Here is a 14,406-nt window from a genome sequence, read left to right as displayed (position 1 = left end):
CACTTTTATTTATCAGTAAGCACAGCATTGTCAAAGCAGAAGGGGATTGGGGTTTAGGGACCTACACAGTTTAATTTTGCTATGTTAGCAAAACAATGTTGGCGACTTTTCCAGAACCCGGACTCTTTATGTGCTCGGGTGTTTAGCGTTAAATATTATCCAGATGAAAATTTGATGAAGACTGGTTCAAAAAGAAGATCGTTCTATATATGGTGAAGTACCGTGGCAGGCATACAGACGTACCAGCGAGGATGTATATGAAGAGTTGGTTCCGGGTCTCAAATTAATATCTGACGTAACCCATGAATTCCAACTAATGCAACACGGAAGATAATCATACCAAGAGGAATGAATACAACCCTTTAACGGTGGCGGTATGGGCGCCTCCTCGCTGCATCCACCTGTCTTTTACTGTGCGAATAGAGAAGAAAAAAAAGGTGTTACCTGAGTCGTCCCCTCCACCCCGATGCCCCCCATCTCTCTCACTTCTCTCTCTCCCGTTCCCTTTTTTCGCCGCCGCCTTCGTCGGCCGGTTCCGGCGAACGCTGGCGGTCTCCGCCGTCGTGGTGGCTACCAATCTCTTCCTCTCCTCGCGCTCTATATGATCCACCGCATCGATTCATCGATCCCATCCTCATGTGGTTGCCCGCATCGGATTTACCCGTCTAGGGTTTCGGTGCGGTCGACTTCCTCATCGCCGGCGATGCTCCGGCGCCTTGGTCCGGTCGTCTTTGTCTTCTGCCGTGCTCTCTCGTGCTGCTCTGCTTCCTAACGGCGCTCCCGTGCCTCAGATGCACGCCAGGGCGGCACGGTGAGCAGGTGGGAGGAGAAGGCGGCGGCGATTTCGATCTATTATTCTGCGTTGACACGGGAGGCGGTAGAGCGGTCTGGACGAGATTCCTGGTGCCGGTTTCCTCACCATGCTGAGGCCACCTGCATCGAGCAATGGTTGATGCCAAGGTGATCTTCTTCCCCCTCTGCTCCCGACTCTCTCTCCTTGTCATTGAATTTATTACAATATAGAGTTTCTGAAGATTAATGCTGGCAGTTTTGTATAGCGAGAAATAAATCCCAGTGTACCTGTAGGCTGTAAAGCCAAGCCATTTGTTGAGCTTCTCCTCGTACTGCTGCTATCTTGCTACTTTATTTTGTGCTTGTTGCTAGCTCGTGCTACTGTCGCTGCTGTATAGATGCCAATATATGCGTAGACGTGAGTCACTCCTGCTGAACTTCCACAAGCTCAGGTGTCAAATGAAATGCGTATGAGATGCAGAGCGTCGAATAGATAGTGATCTTTGACGACATTGGTGGAATCTAGAGCAGTTAGCATCCAGGGAGTTAGTGTTGTATTTACAGCAGCTTCCCTTCCAGTTGGATTGCATATTTGGCCGATCCTGCGGTGCAGAACGTTGTAGACAATTGGTTATGTTGAAGATTGTCTCTCCTATTTACAGTGAAGAGATGTTGTGCGGGGAAATTTCCACAGTAGTTCAACTCCAATGCTCAACATGTCGAACCCTCTGCAAATTATTACTTGCTGGACCGTGGACATTTATTTCAGTTCCTATGTGAACCAAAATACATGTAGGATAGTCTGTGGGGGCAGGAGAGAGTGATGTTTTTAATTTCTACTCCTTCCAGAACTCGAGTGTTGCTACTTGACATCTAATCTACCAGTTTTTATTGTCTAAGGAAGATGATACATGTCTAAGTATTTATTTCCTGCGCTGTGTTGATCTTCTATGGTTTACTATTTCGTTGTTTTGAACATGGGTATAAAGATGCACTAATGCATGCCCAGGCTTTAAGGACCTGTTCGGGTTCTCTCCGCTCCACAACTACGGCTCCCGGAGCGGAGGGAGGGGCAGCACAAATCAGGGAGTGGCTCAAACTGAGGTCCTCGTCTCCTCTACAGCTCGGAGCGGAGTTTTGAGATTGGAGAGGTTGCGAACAGGCTCTAAGAATGGACTGCATCTCTGACCCAAGCAGCGTGAAGCTCCTGAGTCGCATATAGCAGATCTCAAGAGAGGTTTCACTGAAATTTCAGCATTCTTCTCCAGTATAGCTTCAGTATTTTCTTTCGTCTTAGTGCAAAATTGCGTAATACGTAATTTCCATTGCTTGTTGAGGTCGGAAGAAGCATTGAGTTTGATTGTTTGTGTTGCACAGATAATGAGCGTTTAAGAAGGTTGCACACGGAAACCTTATTCAAATTCACCAACCAGGTAGGTTGCTACATGAAGGTTGATAAATTTCTAATTCTAAAATGATGGCTCAACTAAATTAGTTTTCATCTCAAATGTTAACTTCTGGATGTAGATGAAATTAGTTCAGTTGATGATCTTGGCTTCAATTTGTATGCTGTCCTTTACACCTAGGAGATTGAATTGATGGGAGGACTATAATTTCTTTTGTTTTGACACCTCGGACTCCAATGTACTATTTTTCTCATAGGAACAGCTTAAACAAGTGCTCTAGAGCTTGTGAATTTGGATGCCTTCCATTCTATATTAATTTCTAAATTGTACAAATTGATCTAATTTTATTCTTGATTAGAGCTTGAAATCTGATAAGAGATTACGTTTAATGGCAAATGGTAGGTTTATATGCAATTTAATTCATGTGTGTCTCGGACTATTTCTGATTTGCTATTATTCAGCTGGAAATTTCACACAGAATCCTGAAATTTGAAGGAAGAATTAGGAAAGCAAATATAATATTGTTATCAATGGAAGAGGTGGTTAAATGTATCACAAGCTTCTGCTGACCCATAAAATCAACATAACAAGTGTTTATTTGAAACAGGAGCATAAAGGGACATCAAATAACTTAAGCATGACTATGAAATGAACTGAAACTCCCTGGAGAGCAAGCTCCGGTAAAGAAAAGCCTTTCAATCGATTTGACATATTGGTGTAGGGAGAAGCAGGAGTTTTGGATAAAATTATACTGTCGATTATTTTTTTAAATTGATAAAGCTAATTTTAAAATTGATAAAGCTAACTTTCACTACACCAGCTGCACTCTTGTCCAGCAAGGCACCGATGAAGGATTCTGTTTTTGGGAGACCTGATTATGGGGCCAACACGGTCATGCAAATTTTTTTGGCAGCAGAAGGTAATCTAATATCAGGAAGGGGCATCTCACAATACTGCAGCTATTAAAAAGAATCCAAAACAGAGGCGTCTAGGAGAACGAGGTTAGTGCCTATGCGTTGGATGTAGGTTTCCAATTATATGCTCTATTTTGGAATGTAGTTTCTTATAACCATGAACTCAATACTCATATACTTTTATCAAAAGCATTACCCTTAGAGTTGGATGTAATTTTAACCAATGTTTGTTTTCTTGTGGTGGATGTAGCTTTGTTGCTGTTCATCTCCCAGGATGGTTATTGCCAATTACCAGGTCTGTTATGCTGTATTTTTTTTTGTGTTCTAATGCAAATTATCCGACTCTATGTGTCCTTTGAGATAGTTTTTCTTGAATATGTTGATCGGAGGTGTGTTTTCTGCAGATAATATTCATTGCCTGCCATTAGCTTTGTTTTTGGTATTTTCTGCAGAACCATGTCAAGCACAATAAACTGAGGTCCTTTCATACTACATGCCTTCTATTTCATTTCTGCATATTTGAGAGAGGTGGGCGACTCTCCCTGAGCTGCATGCTATATGGCTGGAAGCCAGAGCTCGGGCCCGACGCCTCCGCTCGCCGTTTCCCACGCCTCCGGCGCCCCTGGTGATTTCCGTGTGGATCAGGTCTTCAGGTGATCCCTTCTTTGTGAATGCATGTAGCGGTGGTTGTAGGTGTCGTGTTTGCCCATATCTGGCGTTCTAACCCCGCCTCTGTGGCAGGGTGCCAATATTTTCGGACGTAGTTGGGCCAGCAAGCTCAGATCTGAAGGAGAGAATTGACATGGGTAGCCGACGAGAGGGCAAGATTCGTACGTGGCGGTGAATTTAGATGGCGGCGGCACCAGTGCGGACGATGCCAATAGCAAGGACAGCGAGCCGGCGTAGTCCGAATAGTGTGGAGTGAATTGAAGCCGGATCCGCAAGCATCCGAGTGGATTAAAGCGGTACTACACAAATTGATACACTCTGGTTTCGTTAATGTTGCAGTTCTTCGATGAGAACGGAGGCAATTTCTCTGTTATAAAATGGACCACCGTCTGATTACAGAACATACTGACATCTGGGAATAAGTTTTTAGATGTTTGATACAGAAGAATACTAAGCCGTCAGCTGAATTGTTGTGTGGTGCCGTGGTGTTTGCATAAGTAGCGTTATATATTTTTTAGTTTAGACATGTGCATCTGTGGTGCTAACCTTCAGTTCATTCCGATGTTATACTTGTGCTTCAATGAGTTCATGCTGATGCTTGAGATGACAAAGCTTTTCTGTGTTTCCTGCAGGGGGGTGGAGGTGATGCGATCTACTCGGGAATAAGTGAATGATATCATTATGATGCCAAATTAGTCCGCAAATACTGCTGCTTCTAGAATCTGAATGTACCCGCTATGCATGTTGCAGGCAATGAACTATTTTACAAGATAAAATATCAGGAAGGGGCATCTCATAATACTGCAGCTATTAAAAAGAATCCAAATGAGCCCGCGGTAAGGATTTGGTTTACAGTGGTTATACTTTATATATCATCTCAAGGCAACTTTAGCTCATTGGTTAAATTTGATTCTCCGTTCAATTGGTTAAATTTGGTTCTCCCTTCAAGTTAGATGAGCCTCTCATTAATATAAATTCAGTCGTAGAACATTATCATTTATAAGTTTTCTTTTTTGTTATACATTGTTAACTGTAAGATATCCTGATTACTGTACTGTTTTACTTTGATGAGTCACCATCGTCATCCAGAGACAGGTCGGCAAGGGAGGCTATGAGGAATTGGGTACATCCAAACTTCCCCTGTGATATCTTTATTTTATTCCTCAGTTTAAGGTAGTGAAGCCTCAGTTAATCTTCAAGTTGCTATGTTCTTGTTTGTTGGTATGCGTTTGCAAACTGAAAATATTCTGTTTTTTTTTCAGGTCTCTGTTAGTGGAATATATTTTCTTGCAAACTGAATTGGTTTTCTGGAACATGTCTTCGTATTTTTGTGTATGTCTTGAGCACTATTCATTGGATATACTTTGTTGCTTCCAGCACATGGATAAGAATATTTCAGTCGCTGAAGAGATTGTTGAACATATGACACTGATGCAAATCTCTGGCCACCTACAAGTGAAACTGCTTGAAGACCAAGTTCGAATATGTATGAGCGCAGTGAAGTTCGGCATGCAAGTCTATTCGCAGTCTCGCACCCTAATGTAATCAGTCGAGTAGTGACGGAAAGGCGCCGCCGACCAGGATGTGGAGGAAGATGGGGTTGAGCCGGGTTGGTGAAGGTGTTGTGGCTGGTCGTTGGCCAAGCAGCCGCCTCTCCCTCGTCTTTGACATCGTGAAGAATGATGTTGAAATGGATGCGTGCTGCAGGAGCAGCAGAGGCGTCGTGTGAGCCTTGGGTTCTTCATCAATTCGTTCGTGCGTTCCCTTGGTCGCATGCGCGCCTCAGGTACAACTTGCCTCTCGTCTCTCCTCCCTGTTATGGATCCAACATGAGGATAAATTGTTGGGGCAGTAGGTAATATCAGGATTTTTTATTGTTGTTGCTTCTATTTACGTTTATGTTCATGGTTGTTGGTGTATGGCGTTCACCTTTTACCTGGATGCCAGACCAAATAAGATCTCAATTCAGTTTCTTTATTTCGATGTTCATCACGTGTATCATGAAAAAACTTCACCACTAAAGAGAGCAGAGCTATTATCTTGACAATAGAAGCTAGATAAATTAATCCATGAGCATTTTCATGCATATTATTTAATATATTTTTAGTTGTGCTAATTTAATAACAGTACTATTTATAGTGCTGATTTGGAGATATGTGCAATGCACTTTCAGCAATCAACAGTTCACCTACCTGTGTATTGTATGCATTAACTAGATTAATTAATGACGAAGGAAGGATTTATTCAAGTCAAGTTACTAAATATTTATGATGGTATCTTTTTCCCTGAACTTCTTATCCAGGATCAGCTCGGAGTTGAATACTTAACTGGTTCAGGAAAGCTTCAAATACAATAGTGGCAAACATCTCCATTGATGCTACAAAGCATCTCGATGATTTTGAAGCGAGTCTTCATGTTAATTACATTACTTTTTGTATCATGCCCTATTGATCGAAAAGTTACTTAGCCCTAATCATCCATGCTTAATAATGAGGATCGTTTTGGGATTTTGTTTAGCTTTCCAACACTTCCATAGTTTATTAGTACAGAGCTAGATCTCTCACTGTGCTGATCACACGTAATGAAGTCATTTTACTTGGCTTTCTAGCAACGGGTCAGCAAGTGGGTCATGATGAACCAAATTATGTTCTCTCTCTTGCATATAGATGCTCACGATTATACTGATCTGATCAATTGTAGGTTCCATAGGAACACTGAAGTTGATTTTGTTGCCTCCTCGTAGCAGGGCCAGGGAAGCAGTGTCAAGTGGATCCTGGAAGAGCACTGGTGTGGGATCCGCTGCTGCCAGGTATGCTTTTCTTCCTTCCCGTCCTCTCGATCCACTTCCTCTCTTTGTTTCTGAATTTTGCACTCAAATTGTGAGGTGAGGCTCAAAAGATACAGTGGTTACCGACGGCGGCGACGACCACGAAGATTGTCCCAGCATCTGGAACAGTGGATGCATTGAGCTCGAGATGACGATTAGCCACTCCATCCACGATCACTGTTTTCCCCCTTCTTTTTGTGGAGATGATTTCACTATTTATCAATGCTGTAATAACCAAGGTGCATGTGTGACTCGTTCAATCAAGTGTGTAATGAACCCTGCTTAATATGCCTATGATGCAATACCACTACATAGTTTAAAAAGAAAAGTGGAAGGGGAGCCTCCCACCTGGCACCGCCAAGCTTCCTCTCAAGCGGCGGCACCAGGTGGCGCCCCAACTGCTAGTATATTGTCAAAAGTGGAGGATCTCATTGATCCATACACCGGCAGCTGGGATGAGGAACTTCTTCGTGACTGTTTCTCGCCAGTGGATGTGCAAAGGATATTGCAAATTCCTCTTCATACTCAGTTCACCAAAGACTTTGTTGCATGGAATTTTACACGGTCAGAGACGTTTTCTGTTTGTTCTGCCTATTACAGGGAGTTATATCATCAATTTGGGTCGCGCCTCATGAGGCCTGATGGACAGGGTAATACTCAGATAAATGGTATTTGAAAAGAAGCATGGAAACTAAAAGTCCTGGGTAAGGTTAAGCACTTCACATGAAAAGTCCTCCACGGGGTGCTACCATGCCTTGGTGTGTTGGTAATGTGACACATCCCTATTCTGGCCCAGTGTCCCCGGTGCACTATTGGAGAAGAAAATAACATACTCTCTTTGGACGCCAGGGTGTTAGAGAAATGTGGGGGCACTTAGGCCTGTTGGACACAGTTCAGAAAGCCATATCTGAGGACAGGTCTGGGTCAATTACTATGGAAATCCTTCTGAAAAATACATCGATAATAGAGGGACTTCCGGTAGCTGAATTGACCTCGGTTGCTGCGTGGTTCCTCTGGTGGCAGAGGCGCCAAATCATGAAAGGCCTTGGGATCCAAAACTCGGAGAAACAGCCTTGTCAATTAGGGTCCTGGCAACAAATTACTTGACTTTATTTCTCACCATCTTGTAAACGACATGACAGTCATTTGAGAAATAAAGTGTGATTATGCTCAAAAAAAGCGCAGCATTATCCTGGCTACCATGACTGAAACAAACTCCGGCACGTCCTCACCCCAAACGAACCCCAACTTAAAATCCGGTTGATTGCACCCTGAACTATGCCCACTTCAGTCTTTTTTGTTTTTTTAAAGCACACGTCGGGCTCAAACACAAGACCTCTTGATGTTGATCGACGCAACTAACCACCAGGGACAAGCCATCCGGCCGGACCCAGCCACCTAGGTTAGAATCCTGGTGGTCCACGAATTTTTAATTACGGGAAGAAATAATCGAACGTGTCCAAATTTATTTTATAAAAAGAAATAAGCCCATGCTAAGACGACCTCTAACTTTTGGCGTAGTGGTCTGCGTGAGCGCGAGGTTTTGTCGCGACCCAGGTTCGATTCTCGGGCGTGGCGGGGTTTATTTTGTGGTAAATAATGTTAGATTTTTTTTGCAAACAAGGGCTTTTGCTTGATTACATATAAAGCAAGGTTTGTTTTGCTAAAGAACACAGACGAATGCCCGTTGACTGGTTCAAATGATGCCAGGGTTAGATTTAGACCAGGATTGCATAGTCCAGGATGCAATCGACCGGGATTTCGACATGAGGGTTCATTTCGCCGAACCTCTACAAGTTTAGGGTTTAAAATTGATTTTTTCCCGTCGTCGCCAACTCGTGCCATCAGTCAGACGCGTGGATGTGGTACGTCTCCACGTAGTCACATTTGAATCGTCCAATGGACTTTGATCAGTACCAGAGGTCTTCACCGCGTTGATTTCTATTGATGAGATTAATAACTCTGTTGGTTTAAAAAAAACTCTGTTAAATTATGATTCAAATTCTAGTACTCCATATCTAAATAAATCTAAGACAAATAATATGGATCGGAGAGAGTATCATCTTGGACACGGCACTGTGTCATGCTAGAGCGGTATGGTGCGTCGCGTTAACGTCGACACACACGGATACAACTCGTTTACTTTTATTTTAAGAACTCTTAGAGCATCCATAGCGAATCCGGTATACCCCGTCCCGCAAAAATCGGTTTACATGATACCACAAAATGTTTTCCCGTATTTTTACAGTATGACTTTTGTTACGGCAGAACAGATTCCACAAAGATATTTCATGGTACCGACAAAATTGCACAAACCTCCCTGAAAACGCTCGCTAAATTACAATTGGGTTCGTTTCGGCCGCTTCCACCGCGAGAATCTCGTCAGGATGGACAGAGGAGGAGCGCGCGTCTTCTCGGTGGCGGCGCCGCCATGGAGCAGGACAAGGACCGTGCTCGGGAGGCGTGCCCGGGGGGTAGGACGCACCCCCGGGATTGTTGCTTCCCCGTGCACTTTCGTGATTGTTTATTTTTATTTTATATATATTCTGGAGTGAACAAAAAGTACTTTATGGAACTTTTGGAATCGGTTTACTTACCGTACCACGTACCTACTCCTTTTCAGGGTTCCGGAGCATTCTAGAAGGTCTCTTCTATGAGCTCCTTCGGTGTCATTACTTCAATAATATTAGTCTCAACATTAATGAGCGTACCTGAGATATAGTGTTTAATTCTTTGCCCATTAACCACTCTCGGATTGGTGTCGTCGGTGTTGTTGATCTTGATAACTCTGGAGCGATCAACTTCTTTGACGATATATATATGGTCCTTCCCATTTAGAGGGAAGTTTTCCTACAAAGAATATGAAATGAGAGTTTTACAAAAGAACTTGATCCCCTACTGTTGGTGTGAAAATCGGCAGACCTCGGGGTAGGGGGTCCCAAGCTGTGGATCTCGAATTGGTGGTAACAGGAACAAGGGCGACGATGTTTACCTAGGTTTGGGCCCTCTTGATGGAGGTAAAACCCTACGTCTTGCTCTTGTTTTTATTGATGAAGATATATCGTGTACAAGCTTGATCTACCTCGAGATCGTAAGTTGTGTTCTAACCCTAGGGCTAGGTGGATGAAATTGTGGTTCCGTCCCATGTACGGGCTAAAAACTATGGCTTATATACACGCCAGGTAGAGCATATAGGGTTACATGGTTGGTATTCCAGGGGAATCGCATGGAGGCGGCAGGACATGTCTTGGAGTGTACGTCAAATCTTCAGCAGAGTCAGTCTTGATCACATCCAGGCGTGCAACTTCCGGAGTCCATACGGTGGAGAGTGACTCCCACAGGCCTAGCCCGAGGAATATGAGCCGACTCGGTTGGCACCCCTTAGTCCAGGAAACCGTCAGTAGCCCCTGAAATGGTCTTCTATGCCGATGACAACTTTCGTGATGTAAATAACTTCGGATCCAAAGTCCTTGGCTCGACAGACGAGTTCCCTTCTCTAGCAATTCGAGATTCCTTCCCCTTAAAGCGTACTATAGACCACCCCTCAAAGGAGTAGCGCTCCCCGACCATGGCCTTGCCAAACTCGCTCAATGGCCGAAGACACAAGGTTACTTAACCATGAAGGCCAGCCGCACAGGTGTGAATAGTGCTTTATAGCCTGACGACTTTATCGAAGCAGCACCACCCATGACTGGTCAAGCAGTTACTACCCGCTCAAATCGTGGCCCGAGGCAATCTTCTCATTGGCATGTCCCATCAAAATGGAGATCATGCCCATTTTTAGGAATATCATTAAGATTTTGTTTCTCCCCGTATGCATAACGTCATCTTTTGCGGGAAGTGGCAATTTCAACGGCGCGGTAGACGGTCTCTTGGCCTTTTTACCAGCCTATATAAGAGTAAAAAGATAGCGACAGAAAAAGCACACTCTCATTTCTCCTCGCTTGCTGCCTCTCGAGCTCTAGCGCCCAGATCCAATTTCGCCCTCCTCCTTCGAAGCGCACCCTAGTCTCCGTCCCAGCAATGGCCAATGCCAACCTCAAGGGGCAATGGGTTGGTTCCTTCATTACGGATGGAGCCATCCTGGAGCTACGCAGCGCGGGCTACATCCCCACAGAGGTCCACACCCATGCGCCAGACCCAAACCAACGGGTACTCGCTCCCAATCCAGGGGAGAGGGTGGTCTTCGTTCCCCACCTCATCAGAGGTCTAGGGTTCCCACCGCACCCCTTCGTGCGCAGGGTCATGTTCTTCTATGGGCTGGATTTCCACCATCTGGCCCCAAATTCAATACTCCACCTCACCTCCTTCATCATGGTCTACGAGGCCTTCCTCTGTATTCAGCTGCACTTCGGCCTATGGCTAAAGATCTTCGGCGTCAAGCCGAAGTCCAGTGGCTCCAAGCTCGCGGAGTGCTGAGGTGCCATGATCAGCAAGAACCAGAAGGTCAGTTGGTTCAAAGGCACCTTCATAGAGACCATCAAAGAGTGGCAGCGCGAGTGGTTTTACATCACTAAGCCGCTTGCTCCCGGCCAGGCTGAGGTCCTGGCATTTTTGGCCGGGCCTCCGAGGAAGCTTATGCCCTAGAAGAAGAAGGGCCTTGCATGGGGGAACCCAGATGAGGTGGAGGCACTGACCAAAAAGATCTAGTGGTGGCCTGATCAGAAAAACCTCCAGCTGGTAGACGTGGTAAACATCATGCCCCACCACTGTATCCTCCCGCTCCAACTTCGGGCAACCCCAATGTGGGCGTACAAGTCTGAGGACACAACGCCCGTTCACCACTTCTTCCGCTCCACCTTGACTGGAATGTGGACGCGGTTGTTTAAGCCGTCCAAGGATGAATTCCCTTCGGAAGGGCGTGACCTCGGCTTTGAAGCCGACTACGACGCCCCCGGGGTAATCTTTCAATACAAAAGTCTATACTTTGCGTTTCTTCAAGTGTCACAGACTTCTACTAATCAATTGGTTTTATACTTGTAGAAGTGGATCTCCAAGGCACAACAGATGATGTGCCCAACGCTGCTGCCCGAGGGGGACAGGACCCCCTGCTCACAGTCCTCCTAGTCGAGGATCCACATGTAGTGATCCCCAAGGGGTCAAAGCCTCCATGGGGCAAGACAGGTCTTTGGACACGGGAGACCTCGGTCACCCAATCTGAGGAGATCCATGCCTCCTCCACTCACGAGGATTGTGTGGAGGAGGACACGGGGGAAGGGAACCGTTCCCTCAAGGGGAAGAGGGCGGCGTCCGAGGACGCCGAAGAAGAAGCGCAGCCAAAGGGCCAAAAGAGGTTGTGCAAGGCCTCCGCCGAGCCCATCGGCAGGCCTACACTGCTGGATAAGGTCAAGTTCTCCGATGAGTCGAACGATGACCTCCTCAAGATGGGGAGGGAGAAGCCTACGCCCTAGAGGTATGTTATCATCACCATATCTGCTTTTCAACAAGTCTTTCAATGAAGATAAAACTCATATGAGTAAGTTTCTTCAGTCCGTTGAAGGTGCATCTTAGCACCGACACTTCAAGCAGGCTAGGGATGCCCGATCCCGCCACTCCTCCTCCAGCTCTCAAGGGGCTGGGGGGGAAGCGACCTCTGGTTCGCCCCCCCCCCCCCCCACACACAGTCACCACCAAGGGGCCGAGATATTGGTCGTCATGGCCGAGGTTGAGACCTCAACCAAACAAGCACTACTGCAGGATGCTGCTAACCCGACACTACGATCAGAGACCCTTCGACGAAACTGTGTGCGATGCCATAATCGCAAACGGTGGTGTAAAGAAACCATCAAAAAAGGTGCAAACCGTTTGCGATGGAGGATGCATCAAACACGGTTCAGATTTTAGTTGTGTGTGGGATTGATGGCATACGTTTTAGTTCAATTAACCGTTTGCGATGAGGAGGAACAAAAGAAACGGGCAGCCAGATGAAGGTGTGTGCGATGTACATCATACAGTTCACTCGGATGAATTGTTTGTGATTAGGCAACACAAAAGAAACGGCCAGCCAAATCAAAGGTGTGTGCGATATACGGCATGCGGTTCACTCGGATGAACTATTTGCGTTGAGACATGAGAACAGAAACGGTTCAAATGAACAAGATGTTTGTGATACGAGGCAAACAGGCGTGTAATCGGAAACATGTGTGAAGACTGATAACAACACAGACGATTACTTCTAACAAGCCATGTGTGTTGTGAGCAAACGATTGCTGGTATACAATTGTGAGTGATTGATGAAAACATCACCGACGGGTTCCATTGTTTAGTCCGTGTGCGATGTGATTTTCTTTGTCCGCACAACATCTACGCTCTGTCTACAGAGCATCAACATATATACTTAAAATGATAGCATTGCATAACCAAATTAAGCATACAATTACACAAGTGACTTGTAACACCCCGGATATGACTTTCCCAATATGTATTCCAACTCTTGCCGTTTCTGGCCTTAAGTTATTTTATTTTCTCGGGTTCGGGTCTTTGTCTCCGTGTGTTGTTGTCGTTGTCATGCATCTCATATCATGTCATCATGTGCATTGCATTTGCATACATGTTCATCTCATGCATTCGAGCATTTTCCCCGTTGTCCGTTTTGCATTCCGGCGCTTCGTTCTCCTCCGGTGGTCATTTCTACCTTTCTTTCGTGTGTGGGGATTAAAAATTTCCAGATTGGACCAAGACTTGCAAAGCGGCCTTGGTTTACTACCGGTAGACCGCCTGTCAAGTTTCGTATCATTTGGACTTCGTTTGATACTCCAACGGTTAACCGAGGGACCGAAAAGGCCTCGTGTGTGTTGCAGCCCAACACCCCTCCAAGTTGGCCCAAAACCCACCAAAACCCTCTCCATCATCTAGAGCGTTCGATCACGATTGCGTGGCCAAAAACCGCACCTCATTTGGACTCTCCTAACTCCCTCTATGCCTATATATACCTCCCCCATTCCAAATCCGGATCTCGCAGTCCAAACCCTAAAAATCGTCCCCTCCGCCGTCGGACGTGTCCGCACCCGCCGGACACGCCCGCGCCGCCGCGCCCAACCACCCAGGAGCTGCCACATGGCCTCCCGCCTCCGTCCACCGTGCCGGCCCGCTCGGGCCCGAGGCTGGCCCCCGCGGCCCGGTCGCCGCGCGCCGCCGCCCGTCTCCTCCCGTCGCCTGCCCGCGCCCGAAGGTCGCCGCCTCCGCCGCCCAGTTCGTCGCTGGCCGCCTGCGACCTCGCCGCCCTCGTCACCGGCGAGCCCCGGCAAGCGTGCTGCCCCGCCGCCTTGACGTCCGCGCCGGCCCCGCGCCTCCTCTGGCCTCCTCCTCGTTCCGGCCACCGCCCCGCAGCTCCGGCCACCGTCCTGCCTTCGTCGCCGGCGAGGTCCCGACGAACCTCGGGAGGCGTGCCCGATCTAGATCGGCTACAGGAAACCCTAGGTTGACTTCGGATTTTCCCTAAGTCCCCAGTTTGCATTATTTTTTTAGGCAACTTCATCATGTTGTATATCCTCATCCGTAGCTCCGTTTTGGGCATATAGCATATCAAAATGTTCGTCTCAGAGAGTACATCATTTCATCTCATTGTATCATTTTCATTTGAGTTCATCTTGGTGCCCGAAATGCTATTGGAAGAGTGCTACTTGAGATAATTGTCAGATCTGCTGCTCCATTTAGATATTTGTCATTTTTGCCATGATTATTATGTGCATGATATGCCCATGAGCTCTACATATGTTTTGTTAAGGGTTTTGCCATCTTTCCAGAGGTGCAACCCATGTATTTTTATGATGTGTGTGGTGACTAGCACAAGCTTGCA

At 46.3% G+C, this 14,406-nt stretch overlaps 1 protein-coding gene across 50 annotated transcripts; it reads left to right on the top strand.

The window, feature by feature from the left end:
- The first annotated feature begins 330 nt into the window (after positions 1 to 330).
- LOC125550995 lies at positions 331 to 6,900 on the top strand. Of its 50 annotated transcripts, none has more exons than XR_007302136.1 (13): positions 331 to 960; positions 1,802 to 2,029; positions 2,170 to 2,225; positions 2,806 to 2,878; positions 3,019 to 3,199; positions 3,363 to 3,407; positions 3,565 to 3,765; positions 3,854 to 4,077; positions 4,414 to 4,423; positions 4,532 to 4,617; positions 4,871 to 4,954; positions 5,044 to 5,567; positions 6,084 to 6,900. XR_007302136.1 is itself a non-coding variant. In XM_048714135.1 (7 exons), the coding sequence occupies exons 2-6, from the start codon at positions 3,387 to 3,389 to the stop codon at positions 5,324 to 5,326; spliced, it is 525 nt and encodes a 174-aa protein (XP_048570092.1). In that variant the 5' UTR covers positions 2,885 to 3,199; positions 3,363 to 3,386; the 3' UTR covers positions 5,327 to 5,567; positions 6,084 to 6,900. The 50 variants fall into 50 exon arrangements, 1 of the variants encoding a protein (XP_048570092.1); XR_007302126.1 differs by having other exon boundaries at positions 4,854 to 4,954; XR_007302131.1 differs by having other exon boundaries at positions 4,414 to 4,447.
- Positions 6,901 to 14,406: the final 7,506 nt, after the last annotated feature.

The sequence above is a fragment of the Triticum urartu genome, chromosome 4 (assembly GCF_003073215.2).
Source record: "Triticum urartu cultivar G1812 chromosome 4, Tu2.1, whole genome shotgun sequence".
Lineage (NCBI taxonomy): Eukaryota > Viridiplantae > Streptophyta > Magnoliopsida > Poales > Poaceae > Triticum > Triticum urartu.
Note: the sequence above shows the minus strand (reverse complement) of the source record. Positions and strands in the feature narration are given on the sequence as shown.

Coding starts and splice junctions, on each gene's coding strand:
- LOC125550995 (XM_048714135.1), top strand. CDS start 3,387: ATGGTTATTGCCAATTACCAG. Junction 3,408..4,413: donor TGGTTATTGCCAATTACCAG/GTCTGTTATGCT, acceptor TGTTTCCTGCAG/GGGGGTGGAGGTGATGCGAT. Junction 4,955..5,043: donor ATTTTATTCCTCAGTTTAAG/GTAGTGAAGCCT, acceptor TTTTTTTTTCAG/GTCTCTGTTAGTGGAATATA.